Raw genomic sequence first — 20,656 nt, 5'->3', positions numbered from 1 at the left:
TATGCAGAAACAAAAAAATTCTCATTATTTTTCTAACATCTATGCTAATCATGTGGAACTTTTTACAAGCTTCCTGATCAGTTAAAAAAAATAAGAATCTTTTCTAAATCTTTCTAAATCCTGTACTATTCTATATCAAAGCAAAAGGTAGTTTAATTAAATCCTTAAATAACAGTTTCCTTAGCTGACAGTTATAGACAAAACCAGGCAGCTTCTTAAAGTTGTTTTGTGTATACTACCACCAGGTATAAATTTTGGAAGAAAAAATACTGACATTTATCTTGTAAAATTTACTACTCATTCTTCTGTCCATAGGAGTTAAAAATCCATTTGACAGCTAGGTTTCATCTTGGAAACCTGCTTAAGCACCAAAGCCCTCAGGAGGCCAGGGCATCTGCATGTGTCGTTTGCTTCCTGCTTCCTCTAACAGCTGAGGTTGGAGAGTAACCTATTTTAAAGTCATGTAGATTTATCTTTCCAAACTTCCTCTGGAGTATAGGCAATTACTATGAAATTGAAAGCTGTATTTACCTATAAAAGCATGATGCTGTTCCTAGGTTGTTTCCCCACACTTAATTTTTACTTCTTTTACTCTCCCAATCTTCTCTAAACTCTTTAGAGTCAGAGATGTTAAATGGCTTATTTGGCAAGATGGAGAGCTTTGAGGATACATTCAGCAAACCTGTGAAGTCCAGTGGAACTCTTCTGCTGTTGCCACATGCTCTCAATACAGTGGAGAAATGTGAAATAACCACTGGTACAGCACAAGGAGAGGAAGATGTTCCTTCTGAGCAGCCTAATAGAGGAAAGGCTGTCATTTCACAGGAAGTGGAAACAACTAGGTGGACTGAAGAAAGCCACTCTATTGAACTAAAGGACTCTTTACTCCAAAAGACAGGTGGAGATACAGGGGATGGTAAAGATGGCTGTTTAATAGGACATAAGGAACTGGAGTCACTTAGGATCGCAGGAGATAGACAAGATTGTAGAACATGTAAGTCATCTGAGAATGAGAAGCCTGTGAGGGAAATGCAGTCGTCATCAAGCCAGTGGTCTCAACTGAACTTATCTGATCTTGATGTAACTCACTTGGAAATGTCCATATGTAGCTCTCCACCTTCTGACTTATGTAGAGAGAAAAATTTAGAAGAGAAGACAGTGGTAACGATGAAGGATGATGCTGTGGAAACATCTTTACTGGATACATCAAACTTGATAAAAGCACAAAAGCTGTTGAGTGTCAATTTGTCAGAAAAGTCCTATGAAGTGAAAAATTCTGAAAACAACCCAACATCAGAAATAACTCCAATAAAAGCTGTATCTCTGAGTGTTCAAGATCCAAAGTTAGTAAAAGGATGTGCAGCTGAGACGGTTTCCAAAATGGGCTTCTTAAACTGTAATTCTTTATTAATTGAAAGTACAAATGTCACAGAGTATTCTGTAGTCTACAACGGCAGCTTTTCCAAGCATTTAAAAGCAACTTCTAAATCTGTCATAACCGATGTTCTGTCTCACCCACTTGTATGTAGTGCTACATCTCCAAATAATGGCAATGACCTACATTTAATAAATAATGAAAGTACTTTTACAGAGTCTGGCTTGAAAAGCAGTCTGAATATGTTATCCAGCTTAAGAAAGAGATCCAAGAGATTCATTTATGCAATAAATAATACTTTACTATATCAAGAAGAAGAAGTAGAGAAAGAAGTAACCTCTAAGTCACCTATTCATCATGTATTACCACGTTCAGAATCTGATTCGTATGAATTTCACAGATGTCATGTGGCCAGTGTTGATGAGCAAGGTATATTATTTTTTCATCATTTGTGGAGGCTTCTTTATTTATTAAGAACATCTTGTTTAAATGTTTCAGATAAAATCATGTAAAATCTTGTGTTTGTGTTAAAGTAGTTCTACAACTGGGAATCGTATGGAACTGCTCCATTTATAGTAATAGTAACAGAATAGCATTATTTTCACTTAGGCTGATGCTAATTTTCTGCTTTATTCTCAGTGTACTTTCTGGAATGGAAACTTCCAACTTGAGTCATTATTCTAATTGACAAACTTTATTATCTTTGTCAGTGCTGTTTAGATATCCATAGTGTCAAGGGCTATTCTGACTGAGTTGATGACTTCTGAGAGATCAGAAAGAATGATCAAGTTGTACTGTTATTTTTCTAAAATTAGAGGGTTTAAGACTGTACATCTGTTTCTTTCAGAAACACAGAATATTTAAAAAAACAAATTATGTAATGAAAGAAGTACATACTCCTATTTTTAAAAGTGGATATTGTCACTAGAAGACTTACTTTAATGTTAGGAGTTGAAGTATGTCTCTTTAAAGTCTGAAAGAAAAACTTATGTTGAGACAAGGAATGAAAGCCCATCTCTTCAAATTTCATTACAGCTAAAAACTGGGGGTTTATTTTATATATATATATATATATTTTTTAACTAATAGTAGTTAACTGCACACTTGTTTAGAACATAAGTAGATTAAACAGATCTCCAGTCTTGTCAAGGTGTTCACATTTGAAAACAAAAGTGATGTTTATGGTACCAGTTTTAAGCATATGTAGAAATGATCTGATTTTACATTTGTTTGAATAAATAAGAACTACTTTATTAACGTTTTTTTTCTCTAATGTCTTCTCTTTTAGACTGCTTGCTTCTTGCTGAGAGAAAGTGTTTGCAATCGAATATCAAGGAAAATAAATTTGGCACTTGTACTTTAAAAATGGATATAATGGATAACTCATCTGGTAATTCCTTCAGTGACAGGTTGAAGCAACAGGACCTGAGAGACTTAAGGGAAAATGCAAGGGAAGGTCAACCTGCTACATCATTAAAAAGCTTAGATATATCTAATACATGGAAAGAAGACATAATAAATTCTTTAAATAGTGAAATAACTTCAAATATAAAACATAAAGTTCTAGCTTCAGCATGCCTAATGGCAAGAAAGCATTCCAAGTTGTTCCCTAAAGGCTGTTGCTCAGAGAAAGGCAAGAAAGAAAAGTATATGGGTGCTACTGTGAACAGTGGAGGTTCTGTACCTTGGAGCCTGAAAGAAGAACTTGCATGGTCTTCCCCCAAGCATAATGAACACTTGGTTGATGTGCATCATGCCACTACATCTGTGACAGACAGTAGTTTCAATAATACTTTGAGTCAGATCAACATTGGCATAAATGGAGTCAGTAGTGATTGTTGTAATAAAGTATCAACTGATAAAAGGCTTGCTACAGACCAGTGGTCAGTAGCTGGCTGTAGAGAAGCACTTGGACCTCTGGGAGTAAACTGCTCAGAAAGTCATAGTACTGGATTAAAACAAGAGGAGAAAACAGATGCAGCTGCCTCCTCAAAAGTTAGAGTCAACAATGAAAAGCCAAAGTGGACTGAAAACAGTGAAATCCCTCAAGCAGCTGATTTCACTAATGTAGCTGTGGAGATCGCTAAAGAATCCGTAGATTGTGTAGATGATAATTCTTTCAATGAAGGGATTTCTGAAGAAGATAAACAAGTAGTGCCTATGTATTCCAATAAAAAGCCAATTACGAACCTAAAGTATAAAGGGAAATCATCAGGAAGTCTTAATGCATGCAGTTTGAATCTGGGCTTTGGTGGCTTTCAGACTGCTTCCAATAAGCAGATTAAGTTCTCTGAAGTCAGTATAGCAAAAGGCAGAATGCTGTTTAAAGATATTGAAAATGAATGCTTTGAAGCCTGTTCTATGGAAAGAAGCTTTTCAAATCAAGATAAAAAGGAGAGTATGTTTTTCTCAGATTCAGAAAGCAACTTGGCCGGTAGTTTATCTGATTCTCTAGATTCACAGACAAATTTTCTTAAGCCCAGACATACACAGTTTACTCCACACAAAATTGGCTTGTGTAAAAGCTTTCCTAGAAGCCCACAGTACTTGCAAGAAACGAATCAAACCTTGACAGCAAGCCAAGAAGCTGAAATTGCTGAACTTTCTAGTATCCTGGAAGAAACAGGTAGTCAGTTTGAATTTACACAGTTTAGAAAGCAAAGTAGCATGATACAAAGTCATGCCTTTCAACAGTTTGGAACTGTAGAAACATGTGGAAGAAAAAATGTGGAAAATAATTCAGAAAAAAGGAAACATGCTGGGTTTTGTAGCACTTTAAAAACTGAGAATCAGGTGAAACCTGGTAAGTATTGCATGAAGCAGGAAGACACAAACGAAGACTCTGATGTCGTGGAATACAAAAAAGAAAATGCAGTGGTTTTTCATGAAAATGGCAAAAAGGTTACTTTTGCTAATTTAGACAGAAATGAAAGTGGACTATCTAATGAGAGCTTTCCAGTAGCTAAAGGGGACAGCTTTTCTCATTGTGTAGGCTTTAGTTCAGCTGCCGGAAAAAAAATAGATATTTCTAAGGCAGCTTTGAACAGATCTGCAGAGCTCTTCAGGGACTTGGATGATGATAACTATTTGTTTAAATCTTCTAAATCTAGTACTAGATGTCACCATTTAAATAGTCATATGTCTTCTAACTGTAATTTTGTCAGATGCCTGGCAAAAGATAATGAAGGAAAAATGGTTTGCGTTTCAGATTTCAAAAGCATAGATGCCATTTCCCAACCAGGTTCTGTTTCCCACCATGCACAGAAAAAAAATGAAAATATTAGTGCACTGTTTAAGGAAAATGCAGAAAATCAGACAAAAAGATCAATAAAGTATAATGAAAATGCTAGTTTCAGCAGTACTAGCGCTATCATCAGCAGTGTATCATTCATTAAAAACTATAACCAGAATCATAAAACTTCCAAGCAATTTTTGAATCAAGGAGATCGCCAAGTTGAAAGCAATCAAGAAGACCCATTAGATGTAACATGTGTAGGAGATGCTATTACAGGTGCAGAAGAACAAAGTTTAAGTATAGCAAATGAAATTAAAAACCTGTCTCCTAATCAGAAAGGAGAAGACAGAAAGGAAAATGAATGCTCATCACCAAAATGTCAAAGTCCAGCTGGTGGTGATAAATCCATTTCTGTTGCAGCTTTGGATCATTCTTTACACTTGATCAATATACAACGTGCAGAAAGAGATGTAAATGTTCTGGACAAATCTCATAAATTAAAGGCAAATCATAAAAATATGGAAGAAGACGCCACCCATGATAAGATCCTGTTAGAGAATGAAAGTGGAATAAAAGTAGGTTCTTACCATCATCAAATACCTGCTGATCAAGAGGTAGATGTTGAAAAAAATGAAGTGAACAGGAGTTATCTGACTGGATTTCATACTGCTAGTGGCAAAAAAATAACAATTGCTGACGGGTTTTTAGCTAAAGCTGAACAGTTTTTTTCAGAAAATGTTGATGTAAGAAAGGAACATAATGACTATTTTAAAAACCCCATGAAGAAAAGGAAATGTGGTAAAAACTGTGTCAAAGACTGGGATTTATGTGTTGAAAGCACTGTTCAATGTGACCCAGATAAACTTAATAAAAAGCTTGTTCCTGAAGAACCTGGAAATCAATTTAAGCAGGCAGTAGAGAGCAGTCCCATTAAACAGGCTGTGCTTCTTGATACTGTTAAAGTAGATACTTCTTTCAAGCTGGGTGAAAGAAGTTTGCTAACTTCATATACATGTGAAAAAGCTGATGTCCGTCCTGAAAAGTCAGAATTGGAATTGCTTCCTGGACAGGAGGGGGGTGCTTTAATTAGAACTTGTTCATCTGAAGATGAAAAACTGTTTGTAGAGAGAGAGATGGAATACTCACCCAAAAACAGGAATGATTCAGAAAACATGCATGATTCCCCTGTGCACTCTGCTGCATCTCTGAATTTAACGAAGATATCAAATGATCTCGAAGATAATTCTGTGCCTGGAGATACAAAAGATACTTTGTTTGCTGAGGATAGAAACAGTATATCTGATCAATCCCTCCTCTTAACTTCGAAAAGTAACTGCTCTCATTTGAACTGTGACAGTACAGAATTTAACTTAGAACATTTAAATGAACTTTGTGCTGATACACATGGCGTCCTGAACAGCACAGTTAATGCTTATCAAAGCCAGTCACTAGTCAGTCTTCCTGAAGATGAAACTAATTTAGCCGAGTTAAAAGAAACGGCACCTAGTGTTGAGAATCAGAGGAGTGATCTGAAACAAATTGTGTTTAGTACAGCAAAAGGTAAAGCAGTTCCTGTTTCAGAAAGTGCATTAGCAAGAGTCAGAGAAATATTTCAAGATGACTACAGTGAATCTGTGAAATATGAGACTAACTTGAGAACCAATCAAACAAAAATTGCTAGAAATACATCTGCCATCATTCATGCTGAGTGCCTGAATTCCTTTAAGTTTTTAAATGAAGAGATTAATTCGTCCACATCTCATTTTATTAAAGTAAATGCAAGTGCTAGTGAAAGTCATCACCAGGATATAAACACATCTGCAGATGCAAAGCCTGTTTCAAATTCTCAGATGCGAAGCTTTGAACACAATAGTAAGCTTCTAGGGCACTTGCCTATTCCAGATAAGCAGATAAAGGAGTCAGATTCTTCTACAAGTACTCGTGGGTTTTTCAGTACAGCAAGTGGTAAGCCTGTACAACTATCAGAAGAGTCGCTCAGGAAAGCCCGGCAGCTCTTTTCTGAAATGGAAGGGAATCAGTCATCTCATGTACAAGAAGCATTTTTGGTTGAGGAAGGTGTTGAAAAGTCTGAAATGCACCCTGAAGTAGTTCGTAGGAAAATGCAGGTACTGTTACCAAGAGGGGAAGAAATTGCCAGCACTGAACTGATTTCAGGTCCTGCTTTTGGGTTCAGCACTGTAAGTGGAAAGCAGGTAAAAGTCTCTAAAAATGCCTATCAAAAAGCAAAGGCAATTTTAAAAGAATGTGATGACTTTTTGAGCAGTGGGCCTTGCATTACAGATCAACTCAGTTCAATTAAAGAGAGTGGTCAACATGTAGAATCTGTAACTGATAAAGTGATCTCAGAATCCAAAATTGAAAAAAGCTGCAATGAAGGCTTTGATGTAGAAAATATCTACCTTGAGGAAATGAAGTCTTTTCCAGGTACTCACCATGTCAAAATGCCCGAGTATGTACCACATAGTAAGAAAAACAAGCAGTTAACATTTAAAAATAACTTTCAGCAAGAGGAGACTAGAGCTTTTGGAAAAGGTCAGCTGAACCTGGGGATGAAAACGGAGTCTGAAGCAGCTTCATGCAGTGTTACTGCTAAAGCAGAAAGGAATATTAATCTTCTCCAGACTCCAAATAGTTACTTGGAAATGGAGGCTGTAGAAAGTGCAAGAGCTTTTATGGAAGACGATCTTTCCAGTTCTGGAGCACAAATTAATGCTGCACAGTCCTTCAGTGGCCTACGGGATAAAAATGTTAAGACCTTTGGGAAGAGGTACTTCGAAGAAAACTCACTCGGTAGGTCTTTGTCTTATATATTTATTTATTTATTTTATTTAGTGTGAGGTGTCCCTGCCCATTGCAGGGGGTTAGAACTAGGTGATCTTAAGGTCCTTTCCAACCCTAACTATTCTATGATTCTGTATGTTCAACTCCATATTTCTGCACAGCAGGTTGTTTGAGGGTGGTTTTTAATTGTCACATTTATTTTTAGGTCATACAGAAGTTGAAGTTCTTTCTCCAGTGTCAATGACAAAAATTATTCCTGTTGCAGGCAGAGTTTATCCACTTGCTGCAGCTCATCCACCCTTTAGAGCCTTAAATGCACAGTGCAAGCTGAATTTGTGATTAGTATTTGAAGGTGTGCAGGTTTTGCTGGTTTATCATAAAGTAATGGAAGAAAACTACTGTTCCTTTTCTCTCTGAACAGACTTCCTTTTTTTTTCTTTACACAAATCTAGTGGTTTTTCATTGCAAAATGAGCAGCAGTATTTCTATTGTCACCTTTTTATGCCTTGTAGGTAAGGAAATGGTTTCACTTGTATCACGATTGCCAGTCTGATACGAAAAATAGGTGTTGATCTAAAAGCACAGTTTACCATCTAAAAGTGATCTGTCTCAGGGCTGAAGTGTTGGTACTTAATGCTTGCACAGTCACCCAGACCTGTTCAGGGACCTGGGCTGGCTGCAGACTCCTTATGCAATCGTAGATTGCACCAGAGTTGATGTCCAGCTACACCAGTTCAGGTATGAAGGTTGGGCAGGCCAGTGTGGCAAAGTGGGCAGGCATGAAAAGGCAGATAGGTCTCAGCCCAACTTGTAACAGCTGTGCCACAGTTGAACCATATCCTTAGTTACAGCTTCTGTAAAAGATGTGTTACATAATTTTTTAGAATTCTGGATGGGCTCTAAGTACTTAAAGTATAAAAAAGGTGCAGGTGAACTGTGCTGCTGGAGTCCACTGCAGTGGACTTTGAGGCAGATTGTGCTGAATATGTTTGATAACTTAAGGCTCACAAATTTTGATTTGGATGGAGCAGACTTACCACAAAAGATTCTGCAAGGGACTTCATTATATGAAGTCTTGAAATCATTCTCAGTAACACATACACAGTATCTGTACACTGTACAGAAGAAGCTTTTGCACATTACAGTGAAGTAGCTCTGTGCTCAAAAAGGCTGTTTAATAGACATGATCTGAAAACTTGCTACTTCTGTTTGCTCTGAGTTCTTTAATGTTTTATTTAGCAATTATAATTAAGCTATACAGTATTGATAAGAAACTGAACTTAAGAGGAGCATCACTTTTAACAAAATCTGTGGTTTTATTCTAGGAGAACCTCCAATTAAAAGGCAGCTACTGCTTGAGTTTAACAAAACATGGAATTCCCCTAGATCTTTGAAAGCTTCAAAAAGCACTCCTGATGGTAACTTTAGTCTTCTTGTGTTCTAAGCAGTAATCTGGTACTGGTTGTCCTTAGAATTCTTCAATTTCCAGTAAACTTATGTGTAATAAGATTGCTTAACTGCTGCTTTTATCAGTATAGTCATGGAAATCCAGGGAAGCTGCTGTGGTGATGTCTCTGCTGAATTGAAAATCACATGATTAATGGTATGCCTTCTTGTGTAGAATGTAAATATATTACAGTATACTCCTTCTGCAAGAACTCTGGTTTACAGCTCAGTAGAAGTTTATCCAGTTTCTCCTAAATCTGTTCCATCCTAAATCTCACAAATTCTAGTCTCAGAAGGCAGAATATATTTTATTGATCTGTAATTGCTCAGTTAAAAACTGTATCTACAAGAAAATGAGAAGTTATTGGTAATTTCATCATATAATAATTTGTGAATAATATATTTATCGGTTTACTCTGTTACAGATGCTTTTAATATTTTAAACAAGTAGTATGGAGGTTTATGAAATCGAGTGAAATCAAGGTTTTAAAGTTTGAGTTGATGCTTTATGTGAAGCTAGTTAGTGATTAGGGTATTTGGATAATATGATTTTGGCTACAGGCTTTGGTTATGGGATATGCTGGGATAAGCTTTAAGGAGCTTGTTCTTTCTAAGCACTGCATGCTGTCACCTAGAATTCAGTAGCAGGATTCATCAAATATATTGGTTTAACCAGTATATTGGTTTCTGGATGCTGTTCTAAATCTGTTCTAAACATAAACCCCTTGATCTAAAGTTTTAAATGGAATTAGTGTCTACCAGAGAATAATTTTGTACCCTTCATATGTAAATATTATCCTACTCTGCAGCAGGATTGTTTATTCTTTGGTGCAACAACTGAAAACAATTCTGATCTCCAGTACAGTCTTGCCTCTGACTTCTAGAACATGTGACATCTTGTATCTGTGACTTCTCATGTGAAACTTCCTCATTGCAGCCCAAGGATGTAGCACAAATGAGTTTAAATTTCAGGCAGACATGATTTAGTTATGTTGATAATTCCAAGGTAAACATGCCCTTCAGTGATTGAAGGAGGATTTTGTGAAAATGGGCACGAAATCTGTTGTAACTTAAAAAAAAAAAATAAAAAGAGAGTTGCTAGAAGAATTGTAAATGAAATGGTAGCCTAACTGGAATTAAATAAATGATAAACATTTTCTTTTCGTGAGCCTAAAAACATCTTTCAGGCTCACAAATAGTAATTGTGGAAAGTTCAGCATTGAGTTCACTTATCCTTTATATCTGTCTGCAACAAGTGAAGATGTTTTATACAAAGATTTTATTGTTGGGGGTGGGGAAGAACAAAGCAGTTAAAAAGGTTTCCAGAGTAGAATTATGTATTTATAACATTAATATAAAAAAAAAATATTTGCTGTAAATATCCATGTAGTGTGCCGTTTCAGACTTTTTTTCTAATTATCTTACAGGCATTTTCAAAGACAGAAGAAAATTTATATACCATGTTCCTTTAAAACCCATAACTTGTCAGCCTTTTGGGTGAGAAATTTATAATGTATTTTACAGTTCTTCTAATGCGATTTCTTAAACTTGGAAGCCCTCATATCCTTTTAAAAATATATGGCAATAATTTGCTACCCAACTTTGTAAAACACGTATAATCTTACTTCGACTAAACAAGTTACCATTACACATTGCTGCAGTAAACCAGTGAGATGCTAAACAAGTTTTACATTTGTATTTCTCTTTTCTCAATAGATAGAAATTAACTATTTGGTTTTTAAAATGTCAAAGATAGATATTTTGTCATTCTATTGTACTGTTGAATGTTGTATTACTAAATTAAGACTATAAAAATCCTAACAAATAGTTTCTCAGGAAGCTGAAACCTGTATGTTTCAATGTTTTCATCTTTGTAGGGCTACAAAAGAACGACAGGAAGTCAAGAATCCTACCCTTACTCTACCAGATCAGGACTTTAAAGGATTCAGATCTAAACCTGCCATTTTTCAGCACTGTGCGATAAGGCAGTGTTCAAATGGTACTTCAGGGCTTTCTACTCCATGTAAGGCCTCAACAAAAGAAAGTGAAGAAACAAGAAGAGTGTACAAATCTGGCAAAACTGCTAAAACTTTTATTCCACCCTTCAAAACCAAGCTGACATTTTCAACAGGTGAACAGCACAGTAGGAAAAGGTGTGACTCACCAATCATGACTAAAGAGATGGAATTAAATCGGATCACAACTGAACACAATATTGCTGAACCTCAAGACCACCAGTCCTGCATCCAGCATGCAGCAGACACTGACCTAGAAAATGGCAATTCAGGTATTTTTTCAGATTTTGATCACTTAACTGTTATGAATAGTAACCATCAGAATTAAATCTTTAAGGGTTTTTCATACTTGGTCAGGCTTTTTTTTTTTTTTTTTAAAGTAAAAAGAAGCTTCTCTTTCAGCTTTTTTATTTGTGGTGGGGAGGTGGTGGTGGCGGTGGTTCAGGAAAATTAGGAACTAATTACTTTCCTAGTATTTTATATTGCTCTCCTAATAAATCGTATGCAACTCTTTTCCAAAGTTAATTAAGAACATGAAAATTTGCTTTCACACGGTGCTTCAGAAACAAACTGTCCTATGCTTCTTTTGATACTTGATTTTATAGTGTGACTGTGTATCTTTATATGTGTACTGTAAAAAAGAGTTTGCTGGTTTAATTATTTTTTTTCTTTGCAGATCTGGTCAAGATGATGACAAATCTTTGTTGTGCCAGAGATCTGCAGGAAATAAGAATTAAAAAGAAATATAGGCAGCATATTAGCTCCCAGCCAGGCAGTCTTTATGTCATTAAAACATCTGCAAGAAACAGAATCTCTCTGAAAACTGCAGTAGAAGAGAAATCTCCCGGTTTTTATTCTGCTGAAGAGGTATATTGGTGTCTTTTTACTGTGTGTCTTTCCTGGAATTTGTTCCTTAAGACAAGCAAACAAACATTCAGTAGCTTTTAAGTAGATACATTCTTCAATTTTGAGATGAGTGTTTACAGTAACTGTTAGATCAGTTGCTACAGTATTTAAGCAGCTTTGCATATCCACAGTTTTAAAGACTTTTCCAAATAATAAAGGTCATAAATATGTCTCTTTAGTGTTATAATCAAATAAGAGAAGCATCAAACAAGGAAAAAAAATCTACCAATGATAGTTGCTGTTGACTTTTAACCCATATGAAGAGCTTTTTTTGAGATAAAGTTAAAATTTAAGCTTAGCTAGGTCTGTATCCAAAGACCTTTGCTTTTGGTACAGTGAAAGTACAAAACCTGTTGAATGTTTTTAAACACTTATAAAGGACATGCTGTTCTGCTAAAATAGTTGCTGGGAATTCCTACATTCTCCTCAGATTACATATGAAATTACATTTTTTTATCTGAATTTATAATATTAGATATTCAGCTGAATTCTTACTTTTTTGTAATTATTTTGTCTTTTTATTCTAATTTTTTGCAGCTTTACACATATGGTGTTTCAAAACATTGCATACAAGTTAACAGCACAAATGCAGAATCATTCCAGTTTCTCATCAAAGACTTCTTCAGTAAGGAGTATATATTATCTGGAAATGGGATGCAGCTTGCTGATGGAGGATGGCTAATACCTACAGATGAGGGAAAAGCTGGAAAAAAGGAGTTTTACAGGTACTGCTACTTAGGAACTCGAGACAAGTATGCTCATCGTTAATTATCCCCTAGAATAAAATCCAACAGAGTGATCTTTTAAAGCCTCTGAATACTTTTACTGGGCATTTTTAGCATGTTTCTGTTAGTGTAAGTAAAGATATTGTAGGATTGTCAATTTACTGTGTAGACTAATGTTGGAGATCTTCGCTGACCATTAAAGGAAGCATACAAAGTCGATTTAGCAAATTTCTGGGAATTCTCCAACAGTGGAAATAGTCCAATTAAATAAAATATTACTATTTTCTGTTACCAATAAAATACTACTATTTTCTGTTACCAATAAAATATTACTATTTTCTGTTAATTCAGGACTTTTAACATTGCACGCATAATGCTGCCAAAGCATACGAGAACAAAACTCCAGTATTCAGATAATAACCAGATCAGGTTAGGGAATGTAACCTTCCTCTTTTCACTCTAATAAATATTCCTTTGTTAATGTAGCCTATGTACATACACTGAATACAGTGACAGGGAAAAATAGGCAAGTGAAAACTTAAGTGTGTTTCAGATTAATTTGTTAACAATTTATCTGCAGAGCTCTCTGTGACACTCCTGGTGTGGATCCCAAGCTAATAACAGAGGCCTGGGTTTACAATCACTATAGGTGGATTGTATGGAAATTGGCAGCCATGGAAGTCTCTTTTCCACATGAATTTGCTAACAGATGTTTGACGCCAGAAACGGTGCTGTTGCAGTTGAAATATAGGTATGTGTATAGCAGTGTATTTGGAGTTACAATCTGTGATACTGTGTGCTTTCCAGATCATAATATTATAAACTAAGCACCTTTACCTTGCCTTTACTGTTTTATCAGAATGTTTGCATTGTTAAACTTATGCATAGCAGTATTAAAAATGTTATTTTCAAAAATCTACATAACATTTGCTTCGCTACAGTGGTACTTAATCATGTCAATTGATTAAGCTATAGTTTGCTGCAGTTGTTTTTAAGGAAAAACAATGTGATGGATTTTGTTTGCTTTAACAAAGCATCGTGAATTCTTTTTTGTAGGTATGATTTAGAAGTTGATAAAAGTAAACGATCAGCAATCAAAAAAATTACAGAAAGAGATGATGCAGCAGGTAAAACACTTGTACTGTGTATCTCTAAAATCATATCGCTAAACGCCGTTGTATCTCCTAGCGGTAGCAATAAGAATGTGGAAAGTAAAAAAGCAGCAGCAATAATTGAAGTTACTGATGGCTGGTATGGGATTAGAGCTCTTCTGGATCCACCTCTCAAAGCTTTCTTACATAGAAGAAGGCTGGCTGTTGGTCAGAAGATCATAGTGCATGGAGCAGAACTTGTTGGCTCTCAGAATGGATGTACACCACTGGAAGCCCCAGATTCTCTTATGTTAAAGGTAAAACAAAGTATTAGTTCAGCTTGACTGGATGTGACCAAGAAATGTGATAGATGCTGTGTAATTGAGCCATGTTTTATAAGCAGAAAAAGCTTTCTCAGGACTTTATAAACACACATTGTTTTCTTGAAGTTTAATAATCATATTTGTAAGACATGACACCAGGTAGCTGACACTACTCAATAGGATAGAAAGACAAGTTTAAAATATTAAGTTGTGCCAATTTTTTCCTTCTCCTTTATTTGGCAACATGGAATTTGGGGGAAGAATGGGGGAGAAGAAACAGGTCATGGGAGGGTGAGCTTGGGCAAGGGTTTCTTTAACTTGTTTGAGGATGATTAAAGCACTGGGTGACGTTTCAGCATAAAACTTTTGCTCTTCTGGTATAGAGCAGTGGCTTGCCTCATAGGTGCTCATTTCCTAGAGAATTTTAATTCATCAAATTTTTTGGTTCCTGTTTAAAATGCATTCTTCAATGTGATATATTCAGGTGCAAAAATGAGATATTCTTAGCAAGGTCAATGTGAAAATAGTCTTCCCTCTAGTTATAATAAGTTGGATATCTTTTTGACCTACTGGTGACAGTTTTTCAACATTTGACTTACTCAGATTTCGGCGAACAGCACTCGCTGTGCACGATGGCATGCAAAACTAGGATTTCACTCGGATCCCAGGCCTTTCCCTTTGCCTTTGTCATCACTTTACAGTGAGGGTGGTGCAGTGGGATGTATTGACGTAGTTGTTCAAAGAACTTACCCTATTCAGGTATGCTATTTTATTAATCTGACAGGTTTTATGAGGTAAAAATCATGTTAGTTAATTGCTATATTATTCCTCAAATCAGCCATTGTATGGAGAGCTAGAAAATTTGAGAGAAGATGCCGTTATGTGTAAAATAAACAGAAGTGGTTCCTGCTCTGTGTGTGTATTCAATATTTCAGGACTGGAGCATCCTGCTGTAAGAAGAATTTGAGTTTGTGCTCAGGATCTCTGGTTGGCTTTGCTTTCAGCTTCAGAAAGCCAGAAATAATTGAACTTCAGTTCTGTAATCTAAAAAGCACAGTGCTTGTTTTAAAGGAGAAAAAAATACTGACAATTTAAACTCCGAAGTAGTTCATATGCGGACATTTTCAGTATGGTCAGACTTCACTCTAACTACTTGCTTTTATGACAATACCACCTACAAAAAGAAATATTTAAATTAGTAATCAGTCCTCTTAATGTTAACAGTCTAATCAGGATACAACTTTCAGATTTTGTTAACTTAGCACATGTTAAACTTGGAATTTACACATAAGGGTTTTTTTGCTGTTTTCTTTCTAAAGTGTTATATTAACTGTTGATTTATGTAAAATGAATTCTGTAAAGGTAATAGCAATACTTGGTTTGGATCACTACATAATCATAAATAAATGTCATTAATGGAGGAAATTGCAGCACTTACTATGTGAACTGCGTGATAGGTAGAAAGGGGACTAATCTGTAACTACATCAATAGTAAATAGCTTCCAGGCTGGGGAGAAAAGTGGTGCTTTGTATCTCTTGATATCAAAGATTCATGTGCTGATGTTTTATTTGTTTGTTTGGGCTTTTTTAAGCACTGAGACTTGCTCAAACATAACAAAAAAATAGGAAGATGTGGGCTGTCTGTCTCCTTTTACTCAAGAGTCAAGGAGTATAGGAATCACAGTAACCCTAATTAAAGGTGTCAAACTGTGAATACTGCAGGAAATGCATGGCATGCAGGGCCTATTTCAGCAATTCACTTCTTCATAAGGATTAGTCCTTCAGCCCTTTCTCATCCTGCTTCTCTATGCTAAACCTGGAGCTCACCTAATCCTGTTGCTTAGCTAATTAAATTCATTAAACCAGGAGCAACTAACTCATAGTAATAATACAAAAAAAACAGCCAAACAAAGCTCCCATTGCAGGGAGCGTCGGTCTAGATGGCCTTTAAAGGTCCCTTCCAACCCTAAGTATTCTATTATTCTATTAAAAAAAAAAAAAGCCCACAATGAGCTGCTGTTTTTTGAATTAACAAACTGAGTGTGGTCTGATGAGATCCAATATATGCTAAGTACAAAGGAGAAGATAGGACTGTGCAGCAAAGAGAAAGGTAAGGGATCACTTTCAGCAGCACTGACCTCTTTGTTTGGCTTACCTCTTCCTTCAAATTAGGCAAGGTTGTGAACAAGACTGGAGTCCTGTGGTACCATTTCAGGCAGAAAAAGTTTAAGACTGTCACAGTATCACAGTATGTTAGGGATTGGAAGGGACCTCGAAAGATCATCTAGTCCAATCCCCCTGCCGGAGCAGGAACACCTACATAATGTTACACAGGAATGCGTCCAGGCGGGTTTTGAATGTCTCCAGGGAAGGAGACTCCACAACCTCCCTGGGCAGCCTGTTCCAGTGTTCCGTCACCCTCACTGAGAAGAAGTTTCTTCTCAAGTTTAAGTGGAACCTCTTGTGTTCCAGTTTGTACCCATTACCCCTTGTCCTATCATTGTTTGCCACTGAGTAGAGCCTGGCTCCGTCCTCGTGACACTCCCCCTTTATATATTTATAGACACTTATAAGGTCACCCCTCAGTCTCCTCTTCTCCAAACTATAGAGACCCAGCTCCCTCAGTCTTTCCTCATAAGGGAGATATTCCACTCCCCTAATCATCTTTGTTGCCCTGTGCTGGACTCTCTCCAGCAGCTCCCTGTCCTTCTTGAACTGAGGGGCCCAGAACTGGACACAATATTCCAGATGGGGTCTCACCAGGGCAGAGTAGAGGGGAAGGAGGACCTCTCTCGACCTACTAACCACCGCCCTTCTAATACACCCCAGGATGCCATTGGCCTTCTTGGCCCCAAGGGCACAGTGTTGGCTCATGGTCATCCTGTCGTCCACTAGGACCCCCAGGTCCCTCTCCCCTACACTGCTCTCTAACAGGTCGTTCCCCAACCTATACTGGAACCTGGGGTTGTTCCTGCCCAGATGCAGGACTCTACACTTTCCCTTGTTATATTTCATCAAGTTACTCCCTGCCCAACTCTCCAGCCTGTCCAGGTCTCGCTGGATGGCAGCACAGCCTTCTGGCGTGTCAGCCACTCCTCCCAGCCTAGTGTCATCAGCAAACTTGCTGATAGTACACTCAATTCCCTCATCTAAATCATTGATGAATATATTAAATAATACCGGTCCCAGTACTGACCCTTGAGGCACTCCACTAGTTACAGGCCTCCAACTAGACTCAGCCCCATAGACTACAACTCTCTGGCTTCTCTCCTTCAGCCAGTTCGCAGTCCACCTCACTACCTGATCATCCAGTCCACACTTCCTCATTTTAGCTGTGAGGATGCTGTGGGAGACTGTGTCAAATGCTTTGCTGAGGTCAAGGTAGACCACATCCACCGCTCTGCCATCATCCATCCACCGTGTTATTTCCTCATAAAAGGCTAAGAGGTTGGTCAAACATGATTTCCCCCTGGTGAAGCCATGTTGACTGCCCCTCATAACCTTCTTATCCTTGATATGCCTTAAGATGGTACCAAGGATAAGGTGTTCCATCACTTTCCCAGGGATGGAGGTGAGGCTGACCGGTCTATAGTTACCCGGGTCCTCCTTCTTGCCCTTTTTGAAGACTGGAGTGACATTTGCTTTCCTCCAGTCCTCAGGCACCTCTCCCGTTTCCCAAGACTTGGTAAAGATGATGGAGAGTGGTCTAGCAATGACTTCCGCCAGTTCCCTCAGCACCCGCGGGTGCATCCCATCTGGACCCATGGATTTATGGATGTCCAGATTGCTCAACTGGTCTCTAACCCATTCCTCATCGACTAAGGCAAACCGCTCCGTCGACCTGACTTCATCTAAGGTCTCAGGGGTACAGGGCTCTTCAGGACTGCCCGCAGCAGAGTAGACAGAGACAAAGAAGGCATTCAGTAACTCTGCCATCTCTTTATCTTCTGTCACCAGGGCACCCATCTCGTTCATCAGTGGGCCTACATTGCCTCTGGTGTTAGTTTTGTCTGCCATGTATTTAAAAAAGCTCTTTTTGCTGTCCTTGACCCTTCTCGCCAGGTTTAATTCTAAGGATGCCTTAGTCCTCCTAGCTGCCTTCCTACATCCTCTAGCAGCAGCCTTATATTCCTCCCAAGTGGCCAGCCCCTCCTTCCATGACCTGTAAACTCTCCTCTTCCACTTGAGCATACCCAGCAATTCCCTATTTAGCCACGCAGGTCTCTTGGCCCTCTTCCTTGACTTCCTACATGTCGGGATGCTCCGATCTTGAGCACGGAAAAAGCAGTCCTTGAATGTCAACCAACTATCTTGGGCCCCTTTACCTTCAAGCAGCCCTGCCCATGGGAATTCCCCTAGCAATTGCTTGAAAAGGCCAAAGTTTGCCCTGCTAAAGTCCAGGGTTGCAATTCTACTTGCTATTCTACTAGTCCTGCCACACAAGATCCTGAACTCCACCATCTCGTGGTCTCTGCAACCAAGGCAGCCCTCAACCCTTACTGCTTCGACCAGACCCTTCTTGTTAGTGAGGATGAGATCCAGCAGCGCTCCTCTCCTGGTCAGCTCATCCACCATTTGCAGGAGGAAAATCTTGAGAAGAACATGATATTTCTTTTACAGCATATAACCTAGTGTGTTAGACAATGCAGTTGATGTGGAAACGTAAATTGGGTAGAAGATAGAATGCAGTTCTGGTGTATTTTTAAGCATTGAGTTTGATGGTTCATATCTTAATGTATCTGCCAGTGGGATCCAGCTATCTTCGAAATTACATCATTGATACCTATTAGTATCAGCTTTGGTTTCTTCAGCTGTTGAATCATGCAGTTTTGATTACTCATTCATTCTGTCTGTGTATCTTTAAAGTGAAGATTTACAAACTAATGCTGTGGGGTTTTGCCTTCTACCTATTACACTGAAAGAACTTACAACTTATTGCCTGTTCATTTTTTTTAAAGCATTTTTACTTAACAGTGAATATGAGAAGGAAGTTAAATGAAGTTAAAAATTTGAAAGTCTGGGTTTGTTTTTGTTTTTTTAATCTTCTTATTTCAGTGGATGGAAAAGACGTCAGCTGGTTCATATGTATTTCGTAACAGCCGAGCTGAAGAAAGGGAAGCTGCCAGGCATGCAGAGGGTCAACAAAAGAAACTGGAAGCTCTGTTCGCAAAAATCCAAGCAGAATATGAGAAGCATGAAGGTAAAGTTGTCATTATTTCAGAACATGTATCAAAACCACAAAAACTTCAGTGTTTACAGAAGAGTTTAAGGAAACTGGCAAAACTTATGTGGTGATAGAGAAGCAGAGATAGGGTTTTAGGTTGGTTTGGTGGTGGTGGTTTTGTGTTGTGTTGTTTTAGGCTTTTTACTTCCTACGTATCAAGACCTTTCAGTACAAAACAGTTATATATATATTTGCTTGGCTTCTCAGCTCTCTGGAAAACTCTTCCTGAATGTGTTGGTAACCAGGCTACTAAAAAATTAGCATTGAGATGATGCTTAGGGAAGTGCTACAGAATTGTAGAGCTGTTAATTCCATTCTCTTCAAAGACCTGACACCATAATATTTCACCCAGAGGTGGACGCTGCTTAGAATGTATCTTAGTAGATCTGAACACTCAAGACTGAGCATCTTGCCTCACAAATATTGGGGGACTGTGAAGATACTGAGATTAGTGGAACCACTAAATGGGACAGGAACCCTGGTCACACAGAACATGGAGAAGGCTGAGGTACTGAACACCTTTTTCATCTCACCCTTAACAAGCAATGCCAGCCTTCAGCAATCCTAGGCCCTAGAAACCAGGGCAAAGTCCGGAAGAGGATCAAGTTAGAGAATGCTTACATAAACTGGAAATATGTAAGTCTGTTGGTGATGGGATGGACCCACAAGTACTGAAGGAGCTAGCTAATGTCTTTGTGAGGCTGCTCTGATCATGGTGATTGGTAGAGGTGCCTGAAGACTGGAGGAAGGCAAATGTGTCTCCTGTCTTCAAGAAGGACAGGAAGAAGGACCCAGAGAACTAACTACAAGCTGGTCAGGCTTACCTTTATACCCGAGAAAGTGATGAAACAACTAATCGTGGAAACCATTTCCAGGCACATAAAGGACAATAATATGATAGGGAGTAATCAGCACAGATTCACCCAGGGGAAGCCATGTTTAACGAACCTGAAAACCTTCTCTGATGAAATGCCTTTTATCTATCCAAGCCAGTCAAGAGCAATGCATATTGTCTACCTTCACTTCAGTAAGGCTTTTGACAATGCCTTCCTTACAATCCTTATAGAGATGCTGATGACGCATGAGCTGGATGAGCAGTCAGGTGGGTTGAAGACGGGCTGAACGGTCGGGCCTAGAGGATGGTGATCAGTGGCATAAAGTCTGTTTGGAGACCAGTAACTAGTGGTGTACTCCACAGATCAATGCTTGGTCCAGTCCTGTTTTACCTTCTTCATTAATGATCTGGGCAGAGTGTCCTCTCAGCAGGTTTGTGATGATACAAAATTAGGACTGATACAATAGAGGATTGTGCTGCCATCCAGAGGGACCTCAACAGGCTGGAGAAATGGGCTTACAAGAGCATTGTGAAGTTCAACAAAGGGAAGTGCAAATCTTGCACCTGGGGAGGAACAGTCCCATGCACTAGTATATGCTTGGAACCACCCAGCTGGAAAGCAGCTTTCTGGAAAAGGTCCTGGGGGTCCTGGTGACAAGCTGAAGAGTGTTGCTAGAAG

The 20,656-nt window shown here is 38.2% G+C and overlaps 1 protein-coding gene across 1 annotated transcript in view; it reads left to right on the top strand.

Annotated features, from left to right (window-relative positions):
* The window catches only part of BRCA2 (BRCA2 DNA repair associated), a 38,155-nt gene that overhangs the window by 10,325 nt on the left and 7,174 nt on the right, over window positions 1-20,656 (top strand). Inside the window, 11 exon segments of the mRNA XM_061457540.1 lie at window positions 620-1,804; window positions 2,664-7,421; window positions 8,738-8,830; window positions 10,286-10,355; window positions 10,736-11,145; window positions 11,550-11,740; window positions 12,317-12,504; window positions 13,085-13,255; window positions 13,561-13,912; window positions 14,522-14,677; window positions 18,974-19,118. Of these exon segments, the coding sequence (XP_061313524.1) occupies window positions 620-1,804; window positions 2,664-7,421; window positions 8,738-8,830; window positions 10,286-10,355; window positions 10,736-11,145; window positions 11,550-11,740; window positions 12,317-12,504; window positions 13,085-13,255; window positions 13,561-13,912; window positions 14,522-14,677; window positions 18,974-19,118 (7,719 nt within the window).

This window comes from Pezoporus flaviventris, unplaced genomic scaffold (assembly GCF_033815535.1).
Source record: "Pezoporus flaviventris isolate CSIRO_AGI_PZ_B2104156 unplaced genomic scaffold, CSIRO_AGI_Pfla_v1 ptg000025l, whole genome shotgun sequence".
NCBI lineage: Eukaryota > Metazoa > Chordata > Aves > Psittaciformes > Psittacidae > Pezoporus > Pezoporus flaviventris.
Note: the sequence above shows the minus strand (reverse complement) of the source record. Positions and strands in the feature narration are given on the sequence as shown.